General features: G+C 43.8%; 7 protein-coding genes and 1 non-coding gene across 8 annotated transcripts; 5 read left to right on the top strand and 3 right to left on the bottom strand.

Moving 5' to 3' along the window:
• Positions 1-3073: 3073 nt before the first annotated feature.
• LOC128297840 (gametocyte-specific factor 1 homolog) lies at positions 3074-3915 on the bottom strand. The gene has a single exon (XM_053033543.1). It carries the CDS (start codon positions 3735-3737, stop codon positions 3213-3215), a length of 525 nt encoding a protein of 174 aa, XP_052889503.1. The 5' UTR covers positions 3738-3915; the 3' UTR covers positions 3074-3212.
• A 1930-nt stretch (positions 3916-5845) lies between these two features.
• On the bottom strand, positions 5846-7336 carry LOC128302277 (40S ribosomal protein S7). Its single transcript, XM_053039068.1, has 4 exons — positions 7214-7336; positions 6702-6869; positions 6305-6637; positions 5846-6085 (listed from the first exon to the last, which is right to left on the bottom strand). The coding sequence occupies exons 2-4, from the start codon at positions 6867-6869 to the stop codon at positions 6008-6010; spliced, it is 579 nt and encodes a 192-aa protein (XP_052895028.1). The 5' UTR covers positions 7214-7336; the 3' UTR covers positions 5846-6007.
• Positions 7337-7719: 383 nt separating this feature from the next.
• On the top strand, positions 7720-9043 carry LOC128308006 (40S ribosomal protein S20). The gene is made up of 4 exons (XM_053045451.1): positions 7720-7860; positions 8057-8212; positions 8281-8370; positions 8633-9043. Exons 1-4 carry the CDS (start codon positions 7858-7860, stop codon positions 8747-8749), a joined length of 366 nt encoding a protein of 121 aa, XP_052901411.1. The 5' UTR covers positions 7720-7857; the 3' UTR covers positions 8750-9043.
• A 94-nt stretch (positions 9044-9137) lies between these two features.
• On the top strand, positions 9138-11312 carry LOC128307990 (myotubularin-related protein DDB_G0290005). Its single transcript, XM_053045450.1, has one exon. The coding sequence runs from the start codon at positions 9475-9477 to the stop codon at positions 11224-11226; it is 1752 nt and encodes a 583-aa protein (XP_052901410.1). The 5' UTR covers positions 9138-9474; the 3' UTR covers positions 11227-11312.
• Positions 11313-12068: 756 nt separating this feature from the next.
• LOC128299938 (U4 spliceosomal RNA) lies at positions 12069-12209 on the top strand. The gene has a single exon (XR_008287316.1). It is a non-coding gene; the product is annotated as a U4 spliceosomal RNA (small nuclear RNA).
• Positions 12210-13176: 967 nt separating this feature from the next.
• LOC128298001 (uncharacterized) lies at positions 13177-14003 on the top strand. The gene is made up of 3 exons (XM_053033724.1): positions 13177-13373; positions 13445-13577; positions 13657-14003. Exons 1-3 carry the CDS (start codon positions 13234-13236, stop codon positions 13951-13953), a joined length of 570 nt encoding a protein of 189 aa, XP_052889684.1. The 5' UTR covers positions 13177-13233; the 3' UTR covers positions 13954-14003.
• Positions 14004-14120: 117 nt separating this feature from the next.
• LOC128309781 (guanine nucleotide-binding protein subunit gamma-1) lies at positions 14121-15808 on the bottom strand. Its single transcript, XM_053046250.1, has one exon. It carries the CDS (start codon positions 15544-15546, stop codon positions 15334-15336), a length of 213 nt encoding a protein of 70 aa, XP_052902210.1. The 5' UTR covers positions 15547-15808; the 3' UTR covers positions 14121-15333.
• A 331-nt stretch (positions 15809-16139) lies between these two features.
• On the top strand, positions 16140-18394 carry LOC128309423 (T-complex protein 1 subunit theta). Its single transcript, XM_053045804.1, has 2 exons — positions 16140-16280; positions 16434-18394. The coding sequence occupies exons 1-2, from the start codon at positions 16221-16223 to the stop codon at positions 18012-18014; spliced, it is 1641 nt and encodes a 546-aa protein (XP_052901764.1). The 5' UTR covers positions 16140-16220; the 3' UTR covers positions 18015-18394.
• The last annotated feature ends 48 nt before the right edge of the window (positions 18395-18442 follow it).

Genomic DNA, 18442 nt, shown 5'->3' with positions numbered 1-18442 from the left:
TTTCTTGAGTGCTATCTCCTTTGCTACCTTATCGTACTTTGCAATCGCAATGACCCATTTGCACAATCCTTCCGCAGCCGTCGACGCCGCCTTCACCTTCTCCGGATCAAAGTTTTCGTTGGTAAAGACACGCTCCTCGAGCTTCTGTATTACCTTCAGAGGAATATCATCCTTCTCGAAGTTTAGCACCGCATCGATATCGTAACCTTCCACCGTCCGATATAGTGACCCGAGCAGTGTCCACAACAGATTGACGTCTTTTTCATTTCGTTGATTGGCTGCAAAGAAGCGTGAAGGAATTTGTTTACGACGACTGAAACTTGTTAGGAAAGCAAATCCTGCACTATTTGACAGTTCTACAAAGGCCTGGGGCCAAATTGGGGCCGGCACCCAATGGAAAAACGCCATCTTTCTACGGTTTGGACACAATGGAAGTTCCGAATCGTGTCGATGGAAGTTCCCAATCGTGTTGTTCCCAATCGTGTCGATTGTGCCACATTTGCGAAATTCGTTGTATCGATTGCGCATACCAAATGAGCCTGAAGGATGAGTCCAAATCGTCCAGCTCTTTCAGCTCTTTCAGCTGTGTTCCTCATCAGATTATATCTGCAATCGCTCCAACGACCAGACCTGTTACCCGTCGTCCGTGGCGTACCGGTCGTCCATCCCACGGTCCCAAACACGACTCCGTTAAACTGGGTTCGACTAAAGGGAAAAGTACGAATGAGATGCAACAGACGAATTTAAATGGAAATGACAACGACGAATCTACCAACCAGCCGACTGCCGATGGCAAAGATCGTGTCAGTGCGGCCAGACCTGTTACCCGTCGTCCGTGGCGTACCGGTCGTCCATCCCACGGTCCCAAACCCGCCTGCGTTATGCTGGGAAATGACAACAACGAATCTACCAACCAGCCGACTGCTGATGGCAAAGATCGTGTCAGTGCGGCCAGACCTGTTACCCGTCGTCCGTGGCGTACCGGTCGTCCATCCCACGGTCCCAAACCCGCTACCAACCAGCCGACTGCTGATGGCAAAGATCGTGTCAGGGCGGCACAGATTTGCAAAAACAACAACGACAATGTACCCGTTTCGACGAAAAAAACGGTCGGCTTCCGTACGGATGATCCTGCACAAGGTGATCACAAGCAGAAACCAACGCTTCACCAACGGAAAGATGTCAAATCCAAAGCTCCCGGAGTACGTGGAGGTGCAGCGAAGGAAAGCAAACCTACTGGAAAGGGCAGCAAAAAGTAAATCACACCACAACAGTTAGTGTTTCGTTTTGAAGCCTCGATGCCGTCAGATGGCGATACTGTTCGGTTTGTTGGATATTTCTCCAACATGTCCGGCTAATCGCAGCCGTTCTTATACACCTATTTCTTTATCTTATTTCTTTATACACATATTTCGTTATCTTGTATCGTACCTTTGGAACTAAAAATAGAAATTCGCGTATTCTCGGATAAAAAAAATAATATTTTACATCGAATTAGTGAAATGGCAAATATCACACATGTACTTTGTTACACCAATCAAGTAAATCTGGAATGTATTAATAAAAGATGAAATTAAAGATACTAAAAACAAAGTACTGCATGATGATTTTTTCATTAAATAATGTAATAGTTATTTTTCTGCATGGTTCTATTTTTAAGAAGCATGTGTGCTACAGATTACAGCTACAGTAAAGCTAAACACGGCTTTAGATTCGGCACATTCAGTTGCCAGCAGTTTCAGCAGTAGTAAATGTGGAGGGAAAGATAATTTCACGGATAGTGCATAATTTCGCAGTGGAAATTAACTTCTTTTAGCTTCTTTTTATACTTTATGAGTTATTGTTTTGTTATTTGTGTAATGCTAAACTTTACAGTGATATTTATTCTTTTGTTACATCGTTCCTTATTCGAAATGCTGTAGATTTTCTTTCTTGGTGAACTCAATTTACAAGTCCTATAATAAATTGTCTTTCTCTACATCTTAAAACACTAATCTAACCGTATTAATAGTCTGAACAACAATTTCGTCAAAAATAAGTGGCAAACATTTTCCGATAAAAAACTGAACAATTTACACTCTCGCTCACCAAGTTTCTACGAAAGGAAGAGGAAAATTTTGCATATGGAAAGTGAAAAGTTGCTACTACACCATTTTTTTGGGGCCCCCGACACGGTGAGGCCCTAGGCGACCGCCTACACCGCCTACCGTTTGATCCGCCGCTGGCACTTGGGCGTTTCTGGCGACTCGGTCTACCTCGTAAAAATTGTTTTTTTTTATGGTTGGGCATATGATATCCCGAGGTCATCACCCATTTCCGACTTATGCTAACTTATCGAGACCTTTTTAATTTCTTCCTCATCTTTGGCTGTGGGATTCTCCAAAGTGTTCTAGTTAGATGGACCAATCAAAGGAGACAGGAACAGACACAGTTTCGAACAAACAGTGGCCACTTTGCAGAATGCCGGAACCTTTCCATCCAATTGGTCTGGCGCTCAGGCTCGCTCAAGCGAAATGTACTCGCGCCTGGCGCAAGGTGCTCCCTGCACATTTTCCTTTCGCGCCCCTAACGACCTCCTCAAGACCGCGGAAAGCATAATTAATGTCCACCATGGAATGAACCTCGGTGGTCGCAATATCGCTGTCAATCAATCTGCCAAGTCGCATCCAACACTAACATGAACGTAGTTTTTCCTGCATAATCGTCGGTGCTCTGGAATCGAAGCATAGAGCATCGGAGCATCATAGAGTGAAGGTAGATAACATTTTTTGAAGTTACTTCCATGCAAAGTAAAAAAAATCATAATGAAGGCTTTTGTATCACTTCATTCAAGTATGCTTTGAATCCATTTTGAGTCTTTGGCTCACAGCTCTAGAATACCACAGTTACACAGCTGTATGGAACAGGCTATAACGATCACGTCGATTGAAACAAACCAAATCACATCCATGATTCGCTTATCGTAAACTATCAATCTACAAACTCGCCAACGTCTTCTATTAAAACATCGAACGTAATTCAACACTGTAATGCAAGAAAAGTAACAAATAATAAACTTATTTTTATTTTTTATTAACCATCAAAGGATCAAACATAATATGAAAATAATTGTTTTTATATCCCAAATACCTTACTAAAACTTTGTTATCTATTGTCAAATTATTTATTCCATTATAAAAAAATAACAAACGTTTGTAATAGTTTTGGTAGTGTTACTTAGAAGCTCCGAAAGCCGAACCCTTGCTTTCCATAGCTTTGTTCAACGTAGCGATACGAATGCGTTCTTTCTCTCGGAAATTCCGTTTCTCGGATGGTGTCATGTGCATAGTCTTTCGGACGACGGGATTTTGTTTGCAGTATTGCTCTGGATCGTAGCGTGGAGCGTCCATATCATCCCAGTTTTCATCCTGCTCGTTGTACCGTGCCGCAGCAACTTGCTGTCCCGGATCTTGCTCTTCCATCGGTGAAGGATTGTACAAGCTGGCAGTACCATCTTCTATGACGTACTTGCATACCTCAATTATTGCACGGTCAGGGCAATTTTTCTGATGCTGCTGTAAGTCCTTTTGCGGGACGTGGTGCGCACGGTTAAAGCAACAAATGTCGATGTTTGCATTCGGGTATTGGCGTCTGCATTTGAACAAATGCCGTTGAATACGTGCAGCCGGAATAACATGGGCCTTGTTGTAGGGACAAATGATTACTTCACCGTAATGATCGATGTGCAATTCGTCCATTTCTGCACAAATGTTCACAGCGCCAGGCAGTCTTTTAGAACTGTTTAGGTCACCTACTAGTTTACGTTTGCTCGTGTGCGTAGTGGGTTCTTCGTAAAGAAGCTTATCAAATTTAACTTCCGAGTCTTTGCACAATGTAATTTCGCAGAAAAATAACTTTTTGCGAAGCTGCGACTTGTTTTGACGATTCAACAGTTTGTTGTTATTCGTTGACGCACAGACCACTTCTGACAGGGAGAATAGGGAAACTTCTACTCATAAAAAATGGTGCTGTGTGTAAATTTGAAACGAGCATAAAATTATAATTTATTTATCAGGCCAAATCGCGGTCGAATGGAAATGCTCAAGGCAAGTCATAATTATTTAATCACTACGTTTATGATGAAAACCACAACTCAACATAAACTTGTAGGCACCCAGATGGCAGCAGAATGTAAAGCATTGGTTGTTATTCATTTAGACCGACTATTAATTCAAGTGGATACCCGAGATAACGCGGATATTAAGTTCCAAAGAAATTCGCGTATCACGTATCGAATATCTACGAATCTCTGAGATGAAACATCTTAAACATAGTTTTAATGTCGTATTAAGGGATCGAATAATCATTTCTACATTACGAATCACTTTGGTATATATACGTTTATTTCAAGAATTACAATAAAATGCTACTAAAATTGCTAAATAAATTTTGAAAATAATGGCATGTAACGTATTTTTCAAATTAATAATTGAATTCTGCATAGAGAAATTCCCGAAATGTTTATAAATTTTTAAAACCCGCGTATCTCCGAATCTGCGTAAGTCGAGAACCGCGTACCACGTTCTGTACAAGTATTTATTATCACTTTCCTTTCTGCTTCAGTTCAGATGAATTTGAAAAAATGTGTAACGAATTACAAATCCATATTGCATCTTTTCATTTGTCTAGAGACTTTCCAAATGTATAACGCAGCGTATGATTTGAAGAATTTGATTTATATATTTGAAACGATTTTTCCCGAAAGTTACACAGGTTATTAAAAAAAAAACAAGTCCGGCATATAGACAAACTGGACCAGTATTGCTCGGAGAACGCCACAGGCATTGATGTTTCAGCGAAACTAGCAAAGAAACAAGTTGGAGCCGATGGGCTCAACGTGTAATAAGCTGTTTCACATATCGCCTCATATGGTTCCCGTCTCAATGTGTAGTTCAAGTTAACGGGCAGGTTTACAGATTTACTAGCGAAAACATGCGCCAGAGAATGTGTATTTTAACACTACCCAGCAACGATGGCAGGACATGCATATGGCAAGCTGTTTACTAGGGCTTGGTTTTGGCATTGGTTTCAGGACTCTCTCTTGATTATACATGCATCAGAATGATTTTTCGATTCATACCCAATCCATTTACTCTGGATGCATGTTAACCTATAAACGTCGAATGCGAATCACTGTAGAGTAGAATTTTGTATTAGGGACCATTGCAAATGGGATTTTCGACACTTTAAACTTCCAGTTATTCCTTCCTGGGATGTGGTTTAATTGCAGAGTACTTCAATATACGAAAAACTCATTTTATTATTCAAAAACTCAGAATAATAGATTGTGAAGGTTCTAAAAATTATGAGAGGCACTTTCCACTGACTTACTCATCTCTTCTGGCATCCTAGAGGGCTTTACATTACTAGAGTGATCGGAGCTGGAACTCTTGAAAACCATCTCTAATACAACTGCAATGACCCTGTCACCATAAATCGACCCCGCTTTAAAAATAAAATTATCCCAGCCCACCATTATGACCATCCAAAACAACGCATTTCAACATTTCACTGTGATAGTAAACCTATTACAACGGAATAATTCTTTAGCAATTTAATGCCTTACCAAAATAGTATTTAAGATTCCGAGTAAGGTGTTCGTTTTACGGTACGGAGAAGGTACGGTTGCTTGCCTAATAACTGCGTTAATATTATTATGCACTGCGGAAGAATCAAGAATTCGCACTTACCATGAAACAAATCCCCATTAGCCTTCATTGTGAAAAGGTACTCGAATTCTCTGGTCCATATTCATGGATTCATAATCTTATTCTCAAACCGGTTGTAAATCAACTCACTGGCACTATTAATTTTCCCTATCCATACGTTTTTATTGATGGATATTAGTAACGGCTTTTCTGCGTCCACCCTTTTATTCCTTCATCTCCCACGTAAAGTAGTAGCACAAACACTCCAAAACCAAGTGCTGTTGCTGCTGACTCTGGCTATCCTAGTGCGCCCTCTTATTTTACAGGTAGTTCTCAGGGAATTCGAACGTAACGTCACGGCCAGTCAGCTTCTTGTACACCGACGCAAACGTATCAACCTGCAATGCATGAAAAAACACATTAGCGATTTAATCTTGAAAATAAATAGACACACGCATGGCCTATATTATGTTTCTCGTAACATAATTCTCCACGACAAACGAGACATTTGTTTCCGTCGGTCATATCCGATCAATGTGATTAAATATGCACTTTGCAACATTCCACTTGCAACAGAAAAAATGCACTGCTCACTCGATATACAGTCTCATACTCACTTTGTGTTCGATGGTGGTCTGCTGGTTCTTATCCAGGTGCACCTTGATCAGCTGGGAACCGTCGAGTTTCACACGGATACGCTTGCCGACTACCTCCGCGGGGAACACCAGATCCTCGAGGATGGCATCGTACACGGCAGTAAGAGTTCGGGATCGCGGTCTCTTCTGCTTGTTAGGGTCCCGGCGACCACGCATTGGCTTGGGCAGAATACGACGCTCCGCAATGAACACGACGTGTTTACCGGAGAACTTCTTCTCCAATTCGCGCACCAGCCGGGTTTGAACCTTCTGGAACGCCTTCTGTTTCGGCACCGGCACGTAGATGATGATCGCCTAAAAGTTTCCAAAACCGAAATGAATAACCATGGAACCGTGACAATCTGCTGGTATATCTTACCTTCTTGTTGTTAAACTCGACCTCACGGGCGCGGGTGATGTACAAATCACGCAGCTGCGGCTTGAGATCTGAGTTCATTTCCAGCTCCAGGATAGCCTGGCCGATTTGCGTCTCGAACGCATCGGGTTCGCCGTTACCGGCTTTGATCACCTTGGAACCGAACACCATCTAATTGGACGAAAGAGAAACCATCATCGTTAATATTATTTGCATAATCATTACTGTACAACGTGTGAGACATTTCCATCCTCAAAAGCACATGCAGCACGGTATCGGCCTTTCCGAGTTACGGCGCCGTTGCTGGTGTCATGTCATCAACATTCTACCACCACTCATCTGACAACATCAACCACCGGGAAACCGATTCGCATCAGCCCGAACACAAAAGGCACTCATTCAAATTAAAATCAACCACAGCATACAACCATTTAAACTCCCTCGCACGAGGCAACTATTTAGCTATCGTTTTGGCACTATTTCGATGGTATTGCTTCATTTAATACGACACTTACAGCGATTTTTATTTGGGTTCACAACGAAATGTGTCCACTAGCACATCAAAGATGCCCGGAAAAAGAGCGAGAGGAGTCCGAGTTTGACAGTTGTTACCCTTCTGGTCCGGAAGTCCGCACTGCGCTTCTGTACAGCTGTCAACTGTCATCAACAGTTCAGGGTTGCGCGCTATGTTGGATTTATCGAAATAATCGTTTTATTCATCATAGACCAATTAAATCCCTCAAACATTGATCAAAATTATTGAAATTATATTTTGGTAATTATTACAACAATACTGTACTACAATTCATGCATACAGTCCTCAAAAAATGAAAATAAAATACGACAGAGCAAAACGCCAACTGTAGTGTGTATAAATCGAAGAAGACTTCAGAAAAGTGTGCGTTTCGAAACGGCTGTCTGTTTGTAGAATTTATTCCGGAAACCCCTGTGCTGTGTCGTACAAAATAGACTTCCAACAGATAACATTCATGCTAGCCGGTCGTTTCCTATGCAATGACAGCCGATCATGAAGTGGAAACCCGCACTCGTCCATTTCGTCAAAAGTTGTACAACAGAGTGGTTTGGACTGGTTCAGCGCTGGTCAATCGTTTGTTGATTATCTCGACCAGGAAACTCTTCTCTTGAATTGACGATTATCATGGTAAGTAGCGTATTGTGCTAACCTCAATGATGTTTAAATTAATCCAGTTCCGTAGGCAATAAGGCGGTTTTCAAGCGATAACACCTTCGTGTTATTATGCTAGGTTAGGTTACCCGTGTCGCTCGGGAGGCTTGTGATAAATACACGTGTCATAGATATTTCAGTTGCTTATTGTTGCTGTATTTCTCTGTTTCAGGCTGCCGTAGCTACCAAGGACATTGAGAAACCGGTCGTCGAGACTGCGACCGTTCATCGTATCCGCATCACGCTGACCTCCCGGAATGTGCGCAGCCTGGAGAAGGTGTGTGCCGATCTGATCGCCGGGGCAAAGAAGCAAAAGTTGCGTGTGAAGGTAAGTTTCTTCTTCCTATGTCGGGTCATGAATGGAGGATATTCATTGCCTTCGCTTTACTTTCACAGGGTCCAGTCCGCATGCCGACCAAGATCCTCCGCATCACAACCCGTAAGACTCCTTGCGGTGAGGGTTCGAAGACTTGGGATCGTTTCCAGGTACGTCTAGCAGCATTTATAATCTTTGGTCGGGCAAGTTTAAACCAAAGTGTACGTTAAGGGGTTTTTTCGACCGCGGATAACTGCACTTTCGAAAAACGGGCCCAGATTAAACCGTCCTACGTCATAGTGCTTGATCAATGGTCCATAATTTTTCAAGTCTCCATTTGGTTCGGACATTCTTTTCATTCGGTAGTTTCAAATATCATGTATTACAATAAGCAAGCTATAATTATGCATGTTCTTTTTTGTCTATTCGCAGATGCGCATCCACAAGCGTATCATCGATCTGCACTCGCCATCGGAAATCGTGAAACAAATCACCTCGATTAACATGGAACCCGGTGTAGAGGTCGAAGTAACGATTGCTGACCCTTAGGCTATCGCTGCTAAACCTTATTCACGGCGATCGGTATGTGATCAGTTCTCTCTGTCTCACTGGTCGCAGGACCATAAAGCCCCATTGCACTATGTGCAACTAACAACTAGGCATTGTTTTGCTCTAGTTTGCGTTACTTCACTTCACGCTTAACATCAAAGAAGTAACGAACCACGTTCCCGTATTGTTTGTTTTTGTACATCTGGTGAAATTACCATCATTAGAGTTAAACATCTATATGGAAAATAACATAGAAGTATTTAAACGTTTGAACGAACGTGTCAAGGGGTAAAACTTGTATATACAATTCTTCATTTCCTACGAAAGAAAATATTTGCTTACCGTAACTGTAGTTATGATCTTTGCGCCCTCGTTCCTTCAGACATTCCCGTACAAACACTATCCCCGATCCGCTTATATTCCTTTACATGTGTAATTATCTAATTATTCCGTATGAGTTAACACCCCAAACGGGGAAAAATGTTTGTGGAATAACGATAGGGACCAGCTATGGCATGCCATCATCGATGGGTTACTACGTTACCCGTTTCCAGGTTGCCATGGCAAAGAGAAAGGGTTTTGATAAAGAAAAGCGTCGTTTCCAATCGTTTGGTCGATAAAATGCGAAACACTCGAAACCCATGTTATTGTTGTCGATAAGTTAGCGCACAAGTTTGAAAGTGCAAGTGAATTCAGTCGGTATTTCTCTCCATTTGCGAACCAACATGTGGAAGCTTAAAAGTAAACTGAAACGAAAATTCCGCTCATCCAAAATAGATTGTAATAGCAATCATGTAGATTACGATGTGCCCTCGTTTGAATCCGAAAGTCCTGCAAGACCCGCATCGGAACAATCCGATACATCGGTGGCAGTCCCTGGAAATAGCGGTTACCATAGGCACGCACGGAGTTGCTGTAGTGCACCGGCTGTGGGACGTGGCACCGGTGGTGGTAGCGCCAGCAGCGACAATTCATCCCTTTTCAGTTACAACTGCTGCTATAATTACAATTTTCACATCAATTACAATGTGCATCATCGGCTGCCGCACCATTTGGGACATCATCACCACCATCACCATAATCGCGTTCGCCACGGAAACCGACGGGAAGGGACGGACGATACTGATGGAACACCGTTCGGAAGTACGAGCTGTATGACTGGCTTGGGGTCGGAAAGTTCAACAGAATTGTCACGAAAATCTCGTTCGATGTCCACCGTCCATCGGCAGCAACGGAATCGAGCTGGATCCAGTGCATCCTCAGCAAAAGTTTCTTCCGAACCGGATGTCGGTAACAAAAGACAGCTGGTGAGTGAAAATAAAACGGCTACACGGTGCCTATCGACCAGTGATCTTTCCTCGTATAAGAGCCGTTCCGAGCAAAGGTCACGCAATGAAGAGGCAGGGAAAAAATGCAAAGCTCCGTCTGACTCACGAGTGCGGCCACGTTCGGCATCTCAGCGTGGCAGGACCGATTCTAACGAAAATACCGGTACGGACTCGGTGTCCGGCGATTATCATGCAATTTGTCGACGGTTACATGCAGTCTCACTACAACGGGAATCCTCTCCTCCCACCGATCCTATTTCAAGCCGGACTGATCTTACCGATCACGATCGACGCATCCTGCACTGCATGGTTCTCAAGCGCATCAAGGAGCTGGACCAGCTGGAAGAAGCGGTCCTTGCAAAGCAGTGCTGGGAACAGGAGAAGGTCTTCCGCAAGTCATTGCTTGATCAACAGGAAAGAAACTACCGGAAAGCAATACGTCAAAAGCGTTCGATCGAGATGATTGAGGTGCGCAATCGAAAACAACGGCTGGCCCGTCTCGAGCAGCAGCAGATCGAAAAGATACAGGACGAAATCAATGAAAAGGATCTGCGATCGGCAAGTTTGCTAAAGAATATCGAAATAAAGAAGGGTATCCGAGAATGCGAACGTAGAAGCCGGGAACTGAAACGCCTCGAAGACGCAACGGTAAATCAGGAGGAGAAGGTACTCGATCGGGACATCTGGCGACAGTCGTTGGTAGAAACGCTTGAGGAGCGTGCCAACCGAGCGGAGGGTCTGCGGCGCAAAGTGATGGACGTGTACCGGCGGCGTCTGAAAATCGACAATCAACTCGAACGGAAGATGCACGCACACAATTTGAAGCAAACTCTCGAACAGGAACGCTACAAGCTGTCGCTGCTAAAGGAACGTATTCTGGTGCGTGAGAGTCGATTTCAGAAGTTCAAGGATAGCAAGAAGCGCATCTTCGATCAGCTGAAGAATCGAGCCAAAACGACGGCAGCGCTTCGTGACATGGTGCGGCATACGATCGGTCCTGGCAACTCAGCAGTGGTATCAGTGTCGGCCAGCAACACCCGGCCAGGTTCGGTTCAGCAGCAACGGTGTGGTTCTTCCGCTCGCTCCACCGGTTCGATTGCCATAGATGCAGTCCCGCAGAGGTTGTTGGATGTTGTACGTATTAAGTAAGCAAATGGGAAGAACCATGCGCATGAAACATTTGCGATAATTCCTTTTCATATGGTTTTACATTTGAGCATCGTCCTGTGCAATAAAGCCCATCACCACGTATCCTTGGAAACCGATTGTTGGCTGTTATCTGGAAGGATGTAGAAAGAACCTTACAAATGTTGCAGGTACATCCGACCGAAGAACTGCTTCGTTGTAGAGAAGATTTGTTTGAAATTTGCAACGTACTGCAACGTGGTACGGTTTGAGCTTTGCTTGCCTATATCACAGAATTATAACTAAACATGACAAGTACTGTACTGACATGACAAGTACAAATACTGTATGTTTCTACTGATGAGTTAGTTAAGGATATCTGTCCTTATAATGTAATGAGCAACATTATTTACAGCAAACACTTAACAATTGGACAAATATTCGAAGAAGGCTATTGTATCCGGTTTTGCTGCATTTTTACGTGTTTCCTTTTTCCATAAAGCTGATTGTCCGTTGTGATTTACTCCGTTGCTCACTGGCTACACCATGGATTTTGCGATTCGTCCTTGAAGCTAACCCTTAGCTCATTTGTAAAAGGGTGCAAAACTGCATCCTTAAATGCATCTACCCCATGGATAAATGCAAAAATTTGCATTAGGGTGGCAAACGGGTTTTCTCCGGACAGCTTAAACACTGCAATTCCCCGTTTCATTTGAATGTAGCAATGCGTACGTACGATGAGAATGACCGTAGCATGTAGGAGTGTGTGCGCGTATACGTATGCTGCGATTGATGCTGAAGATCTGTATCGCTAGTGTAGCATGTCTGTGCGTGACCAGGACGGTCGGGAAGAGCAGTGAGAGGTTAGCTTTGCGCAGTGGCGATATCGTAACCAATGAGGTTCAACCGAGGTGCGATTATTGCTAGTTGAAAACTAATACCAATACCCCGCCTTGAGGACGTGAAATACCGTCCGCTATGGCAATTTTTGAAAACCCCGAAAGGGGTAACAGTTCTACAAAACAAAACTCTTGGTTATCCAAGCCATGTCACTATCGTTCATGAACGTCCCGCTGATCAAGATCAGCATCATGATTCAGTTCATGATCAGTTGGAAATCTTGTAACGCTGTGAGTCAAATCTCCGAAGTGATTGATTCATGATGCTGTGGCGTGCCGTAGTAGCCTCTTTGCAAATGCTGTTTTACATGTACATGTACTTTTTTCAACAATTACATAGCTCATCACAATTAAGGTAGGGATTTTCTAGCATCGTACCTTATTGCCCAGAACTGTTTACTAGTTTACCCATCTAAGAGTATTTTTCTTCTCTGTGAAAACCTACCCATGATATAAATATGGAATCTTTCGTTCTTGGCTTCGCTTTACTACTCTGCCGTTTAGAGCACCCTTTATTCAACTATCTCGAACTGCTTCGGGACCGGTAATAAGGTGCTATATGTCCTTCTGTTCCTTTGACACGAAAAATTTTCTTTTCCCAATCCGGTACATTTCTTTTTTTTTTGTAAACTCCGGATGGAGTCGAATTTTTGTTGTAGATTGTTTGTTCATCAACTGCCCCTTGACATCCGAGTCAAAGTTTTGCAACGAGAAACAATAAGAAAAATCAAATTTTTATTCTAGGCCTAAGATAACAGTGTTTAACTGATTTTAGGTTTACAGCTTTCATGAAATTGATCGCATCCATGTGAGTTAAATGGTGGTGATGAAAGAATTCCTACCTGATTCCTTTAATACAAATGATAATATTCCACCCAAAAACAATGGATAAAGGGTCGCGTTCCGAAAAAATGCGTTACTATACGGACATTCATCATGTTCCCTCTGTCGAAGTACGATTTTTGTGCCATATCAAACGAAAAGGGCGTTTTTCTTTTGCTTTTCTCAACCCGTCATTTTAAATCGCACCGTCAAAGTTCCTCCGGCGAAGTGACAGATGGCCAAAACGCACCAATCGAAGCAGGCGACACGGTGTTGTTATGTAAAATAAACCAACTTGCCGGCCACAATAATGCTGAAATTGTTCCAAAATTCCACCTTACTAGCACAGCAGCTCAAAGGATTAGTATCGGTCCGGCACTATGGCAAACCGAACAAAAAGTTCCTCTACAAAGGCGGTATATTGAAGGACCAGATCTATTACTACCCAAGGTTAGTAACACACACTCTCTTTTGGACACGCTACTCCAGCGAAATTCATTGGTGTAATTTTGTTGTTGTAGGGACGGCAGCGGACACGAAATACCGGCACTAGAAGGAGAACCATCCAAGCTATTTAGCGTCCGGCGGTTGAAACCCATCAAGGGATTGCCGTATTGGGAAAAACGGATACTTCGTGGGTTGGGTTTGTACGAGGTAACAAAAGAAATACTTCGATACGTTTGCTTTTGAATCCCACACTATCCGTTTCGACTTTTTTCATATTGATTCTTAGAAAAACGCCGTGGCCGTGGTGAAAAACATCCCGGAAAACAATGCTCGCCTGTGGAAAGTGAAACATTTGGTGGAAATTCTTCCAATTACGTACAAGTACGGTGAACCGACCCAGGATGACATCGAGCGAACGTTCCTGAAGGAGAACGGCGAGTGTGTCGTGATTCGGAAGTTGGAAGCAATCGAAGTGGCCAACAACAAGATAACGGCAGCCGAACAGATCCGCAATGCAAAGCAACGTATGGATGGAGAAACGTTACGGAAGGATTCGCGGCTTAAGTGGTTAAATGCTTGGTAGAGGAGTCAATCGTTCGTGTACTAGATTATTTGAGAAATGATTAATATAAGCACCAGTTAACAAAAAGAAACCAATCGTTTTGTTGTTGTTTTCCTTCAATTAATGCCTAAAGTTCGGATCGTACGAATTAACTCTTCCGTTAAAGAAAACATACCGTTCACTTTTACACGACACAGTTAAATAGTCCACTGTTTATTAGTTGCACGTTATACATTATTTCCATCCGTTCGCAAGCAAAGAATCGCATTTCCGGCGTTCCAGGTCGAAATTCTGGCTAGCCACTTGTAGGAACCGGTCGTAAAACCTCCGGCCTCATGCTAATATCCCGCTCGATGGACGAATGCATCCGAGTGAACCAACGACGACAGTTGGGTGTGTAATTCGGTAGTGGTAAATATAATATAGTAGTAACATTGATATAAGATTTGCTTTTTCCTTTGCGCTTTGTTTTCCTAATATGCTTGTACAACACCGACGAGAGTCAGCAGCTATATAAAGTCTAATTGGCTACTACATCTTGAACGAGAGCAGTGGTTACCTTATTTGTCCTGTGTTTCTTTACCCTTGTAAGTATTGTGAGTTCTTTTTTTGTTTTGTGTGTTACTAAATATTTGGTATTCAATTTTGTGAGTTCGCTTGAGATTCCCCTTTCAAAATTATAGGAAATGCGGAACTAGCTTACATTCCAGCTATCCCTCAGTATACATGTAGGTTAAAAACGAATGGAAGCGTACGAGAAAACTCCAGTCTGTCGTAAGATTCAGTAGATGCCCGGGCGTTACTATGACAACGGGTATGTTGGTGCTGGGGTAAAATTTCTATAAAAACACGTTGGCATTCTTTCGTGGGAATTTCCCCAGAGGAGTATACCTTCTACGGATCTGGTTTTGACAAAGTGTTCCATTTGGGATCTGATCGCGGTCGGAGTTTATGCGGACGAGGTTGTACTACGACAGTAGTAGGGGTATGATTTTGAGACTTATAGTTCTATTGCATGCTTTACGCTACGTTCAGAAGCGACAGATATGGGGAGATGTGTGATCAGTGACATTCGGAAACAACAAACTGTTGCTTCCCTCCTTCACTACAGGCAATTTTGATACGTTTGGCATTGTATAGGTTGCGTAGGATGGTACGTGTTAGTTTGCCAGGGCGCTGACTCCAGTTTCAAATAGACACTTAACACATCAAATAACTTTGTGGTACGGTGATTTTGAGCTTGCCCCCTACTACACCATCACCGATGACGTCATTGGGCCTTCCGACGACAAAACTGTCCATCTTCCAACTCGTTTTACCCATCAGAATTCCAAGCGCAAGTGAATTCTTCCTTCGGTACAAGGCCATGGTGATGGACGGGAGGCATCTGCGCTCCCCAGCTTACAGGATACTGCAGGAGCTCTTCTCGCGGAACGGGTTCACCTTCTGGCTGGAGAATCCTACCAGCAGGCAATCCTCGGCTTGATGTTCCGTCACATACTTCACGATGTCCGCTACGGCCTGCGAAACCGTAATGCGCTGGATGGCAGCTTCACGCCGGAGCTGCTCAGTGATTGCTCGTTGCTGCTGCAGGTTCGAGGCCATTATATCCATCACGGCTGTCTCCGATAGCCCTATGGTGAATGCTTTTACGGTAGCTTCCGCGCACAGAAACACAGGAAAATTGGTTCAAACACACCGAATCCGTAGATGGATGCAACACGAAAGTGACACAGCGCACGATAAGGCAATCGTTACGATCGAGTTATTTTAGGGTGTGTGAAATTCGCTGCTTTACTGACTTTTTGCCGTGCGAAGAGATTCCAGAAAGCTTTAATTGGATGATCGTTTCATTCCTAGTTTTTTGCTTAAAGTTTTTTTGCCGTTTGACAGCCTGTTGGGAACAATTGGGGCAATTGGGACCAATTCGAAAGACTCAGCTGTGGTAACGACGAAAGCTTCAACTGTGGTAAATACACAAAATATAGGTTTCAGAAAATCAGCAAAGCACACATATATGTTTAGAAGAGATTTTTACGGGCAAAATTATAAAAAACTTAAATTCTTCGATAATAAATAAATATCATACTGGTAATCATAGAATCTGAGCGTTCAAGCTGCGAACGCATAAATATAAACAAATTGCTAGAAGAGGACCAAAATTGACAGTTTCGAAGATAACCTCACCAGGTAGAAAAAGAAGAAGAGCCCCTTTCGCGACGAGAGCATTGCGTTCTGTTCAAGTTTTAGCCGCTGTTTTCTGAAACGAGAAAAATCTGTGCACAAAAATGGCTCTACATGTTCCAAAAGCCCCCGGTTTTGCGTCGATGCTGAAGGATGGAGCTCGGGTAAGTGAAAAATAATGGCAAACGACAAAATAACATCCTTCACCGGCAACCCAGTAGCATGTTGGATGGTTGGATGGCGAACAAAAAAAAAAATGACAACCTCCCCCGGGTGCAAGATGATTCACGTGAGGAAACACACATGTTTGTTTGCAGGCATATTCCGGTCTCGAGGAAGCGGTGTATCGCAACATTAACGCCTGCAAAGAGTTCGCCAACTCGGTTCGGTCGGCGTATGGGCCAAATGGCATGAACAAGATGATCATTAACCACATCGAGAAACAGTTTGTCACATCCGATGCCGGTACGATTATGCGCGAGCTAGATGTGGAACATCCGGCCGCGAAGTTGATGATCGAGGCGAGCCAAATGCAGGAAGCGGAAGCCGGCGACGGTACCAACTTTGTAGTCGTTTTCTGTGGTGCTTTGCTCGAGGAGGCGGAGGAGTTGCTGCGTTTGGGTGTAACCAGTAGTGACATCACCGAGGGTTACGAGAAGGCACTACAGAAGACATTGGACATACTGCCCACCGTCACCTGTCACGAGATTAAGGATTACCGTAGCTTGCTCCCAGTGCGGAACGCAATTCGTGCGACAGTAATGTCGAAGCAGCTCGGCAACGAAGACTTCCTGGCGGATCTGATCGCAAAGGCATGCATTTCTATCATGCCCGAAAAGACAACGTTCAATGTGGACAATATCCGTGTGTGCAAGATTCTTGGCAGTGGACTGCAGATGTCGGAAGTTATACCGGGCATGGTTTTCAAGCGGTTCGTCGAGGGCGATGTAACTTCTGCAACGAAGGCAAAGATCGCGCTGTACTCCTGCCCTGTGGATATCATCCAGACGGAAACGAAGGGTACGGTTTTGATCAAATCGGCTGAAGAGCTCAAAACTTTCAGCCAGGGTGAGGAGAACTTGCTGGAGGCACAGATTAAGGCGATCGTGGACACGGGCGCGACAGTGATCGTAGCCGGTGCCAAATTCGGTGATATGGCTTTGCACTACATGAACAAGTACGGTCTGATGGCGGTTCGATTGAATTCCAAATTCGATCTGCGTCGCCTTAGCAAGGCAGTGAATGGTACTGTTTTGCCCCGTCTAACTCCACCGAGCACAGAGGAGCTAGGCTATTGCGATAACGTGTTCGTGCATGAGTTGGGCGACACCTCGGTCACGATCTTCAAATCGGATGGCACGGAAAGCCGTATTGCGACGGTGGTTATTCGCGGTTCTACCGACAATTACATGGATGATATTGAGCGTGTTGTCGATGACGGTGTAAATACGTTCAAGGGATTGACACGTGATGCCCGTTTTCTTCCCGGTGCTGGTGCTGTAGAGATTGAGCTTGCACAACAGTTGTCCGAGTTCGCCGACACGCTCCCCGGATTGGAGCAGTACGCCGTGCGTAAGTTCGCTAAGGCACTGGAATTCTTCCCGAAGGCTCTCGCCGAAAACAGTGGCGTCAACGCAACCGAGGTTGTGCACCAGCTTTATCTGGCACACAAGCAGGGCAAGAAGACGGAAGGCTTTGACATCGAATCGGAACAACCGGCCACTGTCGATGTCACTACGAAGAACATTTTCGACCTGTACACCACGAAGTATTGGGGATTGAAGTACGCCGTTGGTGCTGCCTGTACGATTCTGAAGGTGGACGAAATCATCATGGCAAAGCGAGCCGGTGGTCCAAAACCACGCGCTGGCCATCCCGGAAGCGATGATGAATCGTAAGCTACCGGAAGATGGGCTGGGAGCTTGTCACATTTTCATCTTGAACATTGTTCGTTCTATCAGCATTTTGCCTTAATTTTCTAATTTAATCTTCGTTGCTAACACGCGCGACACGCACTCGCTCACAGGATATAAGAATCATCCATTATAAGCTGCACTAACCAAACCGCACACGAGTTATCTATGTTGACACGGAGCGATGGAGATTTGATTTCTTCCCTAAACCCAGCAGTGTGTTGGCATGTTCTCGTTTATTTACTTTGAGCTGCTGTAACTGCTAATTGATTCACTCATGGCACACATATTTTTACAACGAAATTGTGTGCTATAAAAGGAAATAAAATAAAGCTCCTAAAATCACCTCCTGACGCAGGGAGAATAATCTATTTATGATTTTTCAATAGATATTCAGATTTTATGTCATCCGA

Source organism: Anopheles moucheti, chromosome 2 (assembly GCF_943734755.1).
Source record: "Anopheles moucheti chromosome 2, idAnoMoucSN_F20_07, whole genome shotgun sequence".
Classification (NCBI taxonomy): Eukaryota; Metazoa; Arthropoda; class Insecta; order Diptera; family Culicidae; genus Anopheles; species Anopheles moucheti.
This window is presented reverse-complemented; position numbering and strand designations above follow the sequence as displayed.

Bases quoted from the DNA above. Each gene is read 5' to 3' on its own strand.
- LOC128297840 (XM_053033543.1), bottom strand. From the start codon at position 3,737: ATGGACGAATTGCACATCGATCATTACGGTGAAGTAATCATTTGTCCC.
- LOC128298001 (XM_053033724.1), top strand. From the start codon at position 13,234: ATGCTGAAATTGTTCCAAAATTCCACCTTACTAGCACAGCAGCTCAAA. The intron at 13,374-13,444 runs GTTAGTAACACA...TTGTTGTTGTAG, and splicing joins CAGATCTATTACTACCCAAG to GGACGGCAGCGGACACGAAA. The intron at 13,578-13,656 runs GTAACAAAAGAA...ATTGATTCTTAG, and splicing joins GTGGGTTGGGTTTGTACGAG to AAAAACGCCGTGGCCGTGGT.
- LOC128309781 (XM_053046250.1), bottom strand. From the start codon at position 15,546: ATGGATATAATGGCCTCGAACCTGCAGCAGCAACGAGCAATCACTGAG.
- LOC128302277 (XM_053039068.1), bottom strand. From the start codon at position 6,869: ATGGTGTTCGGTTCCAAGGTGATCAAAGCCGGTAACGGCGAACCCGAT. The intron at 6,638-6,701 runs GTAAGATATACC...GGAAACTTTTAG, and splicing joins TCGAGTTTAACAACAAGAAG to GCGATCATCATCTACGTGCC. The intron at 6,086-6,304 runs GTGAGTATGAGA...CATGCATTGCAG, and splicing joins AGACCACCATCGAACACAAA to GTTGATACGTTTGCGTCGGT.
- LOC128308006 (XM_053045451.1), top strand. The intron at 8,213-8,280 runs GTAAGTTTCTTC...TTACTTTCACAG, and splicing joins AGCAAAAGTTGCGTGTGAAG to GGTCCAGTCCGCATGCCGAC. The intron at 8,371-8,632 runs GTACGTCTAGCA...GTCTATTCGCAG, and splicing joins AGACTTGGGATCGTTTCCAG to ATGCGCATCCACAAGCGTAT.
- LOC128307990 (XM_053045450.1), top strand. From the start codon at position 9,475: ATGTGGAAGCTTAAAAGTAAACTGAAACGAAAATTCCGCTCATCCAAA.
- LOC128309423 (XM_053045804.1), top strand. From the start codon at position 16,221: ATGGCTCTACATGTTCCAAAAGCCCCCGGTTTTGCGTCGATGCTGAAG. The intron at 16,281-16,433 runs GTAAGTGAAAAA...GTTTGTTTGCAG, and splicing joins TGCTGAAGGATGGAGCTCGG to GCATATTCCGGTCTCGAGGA.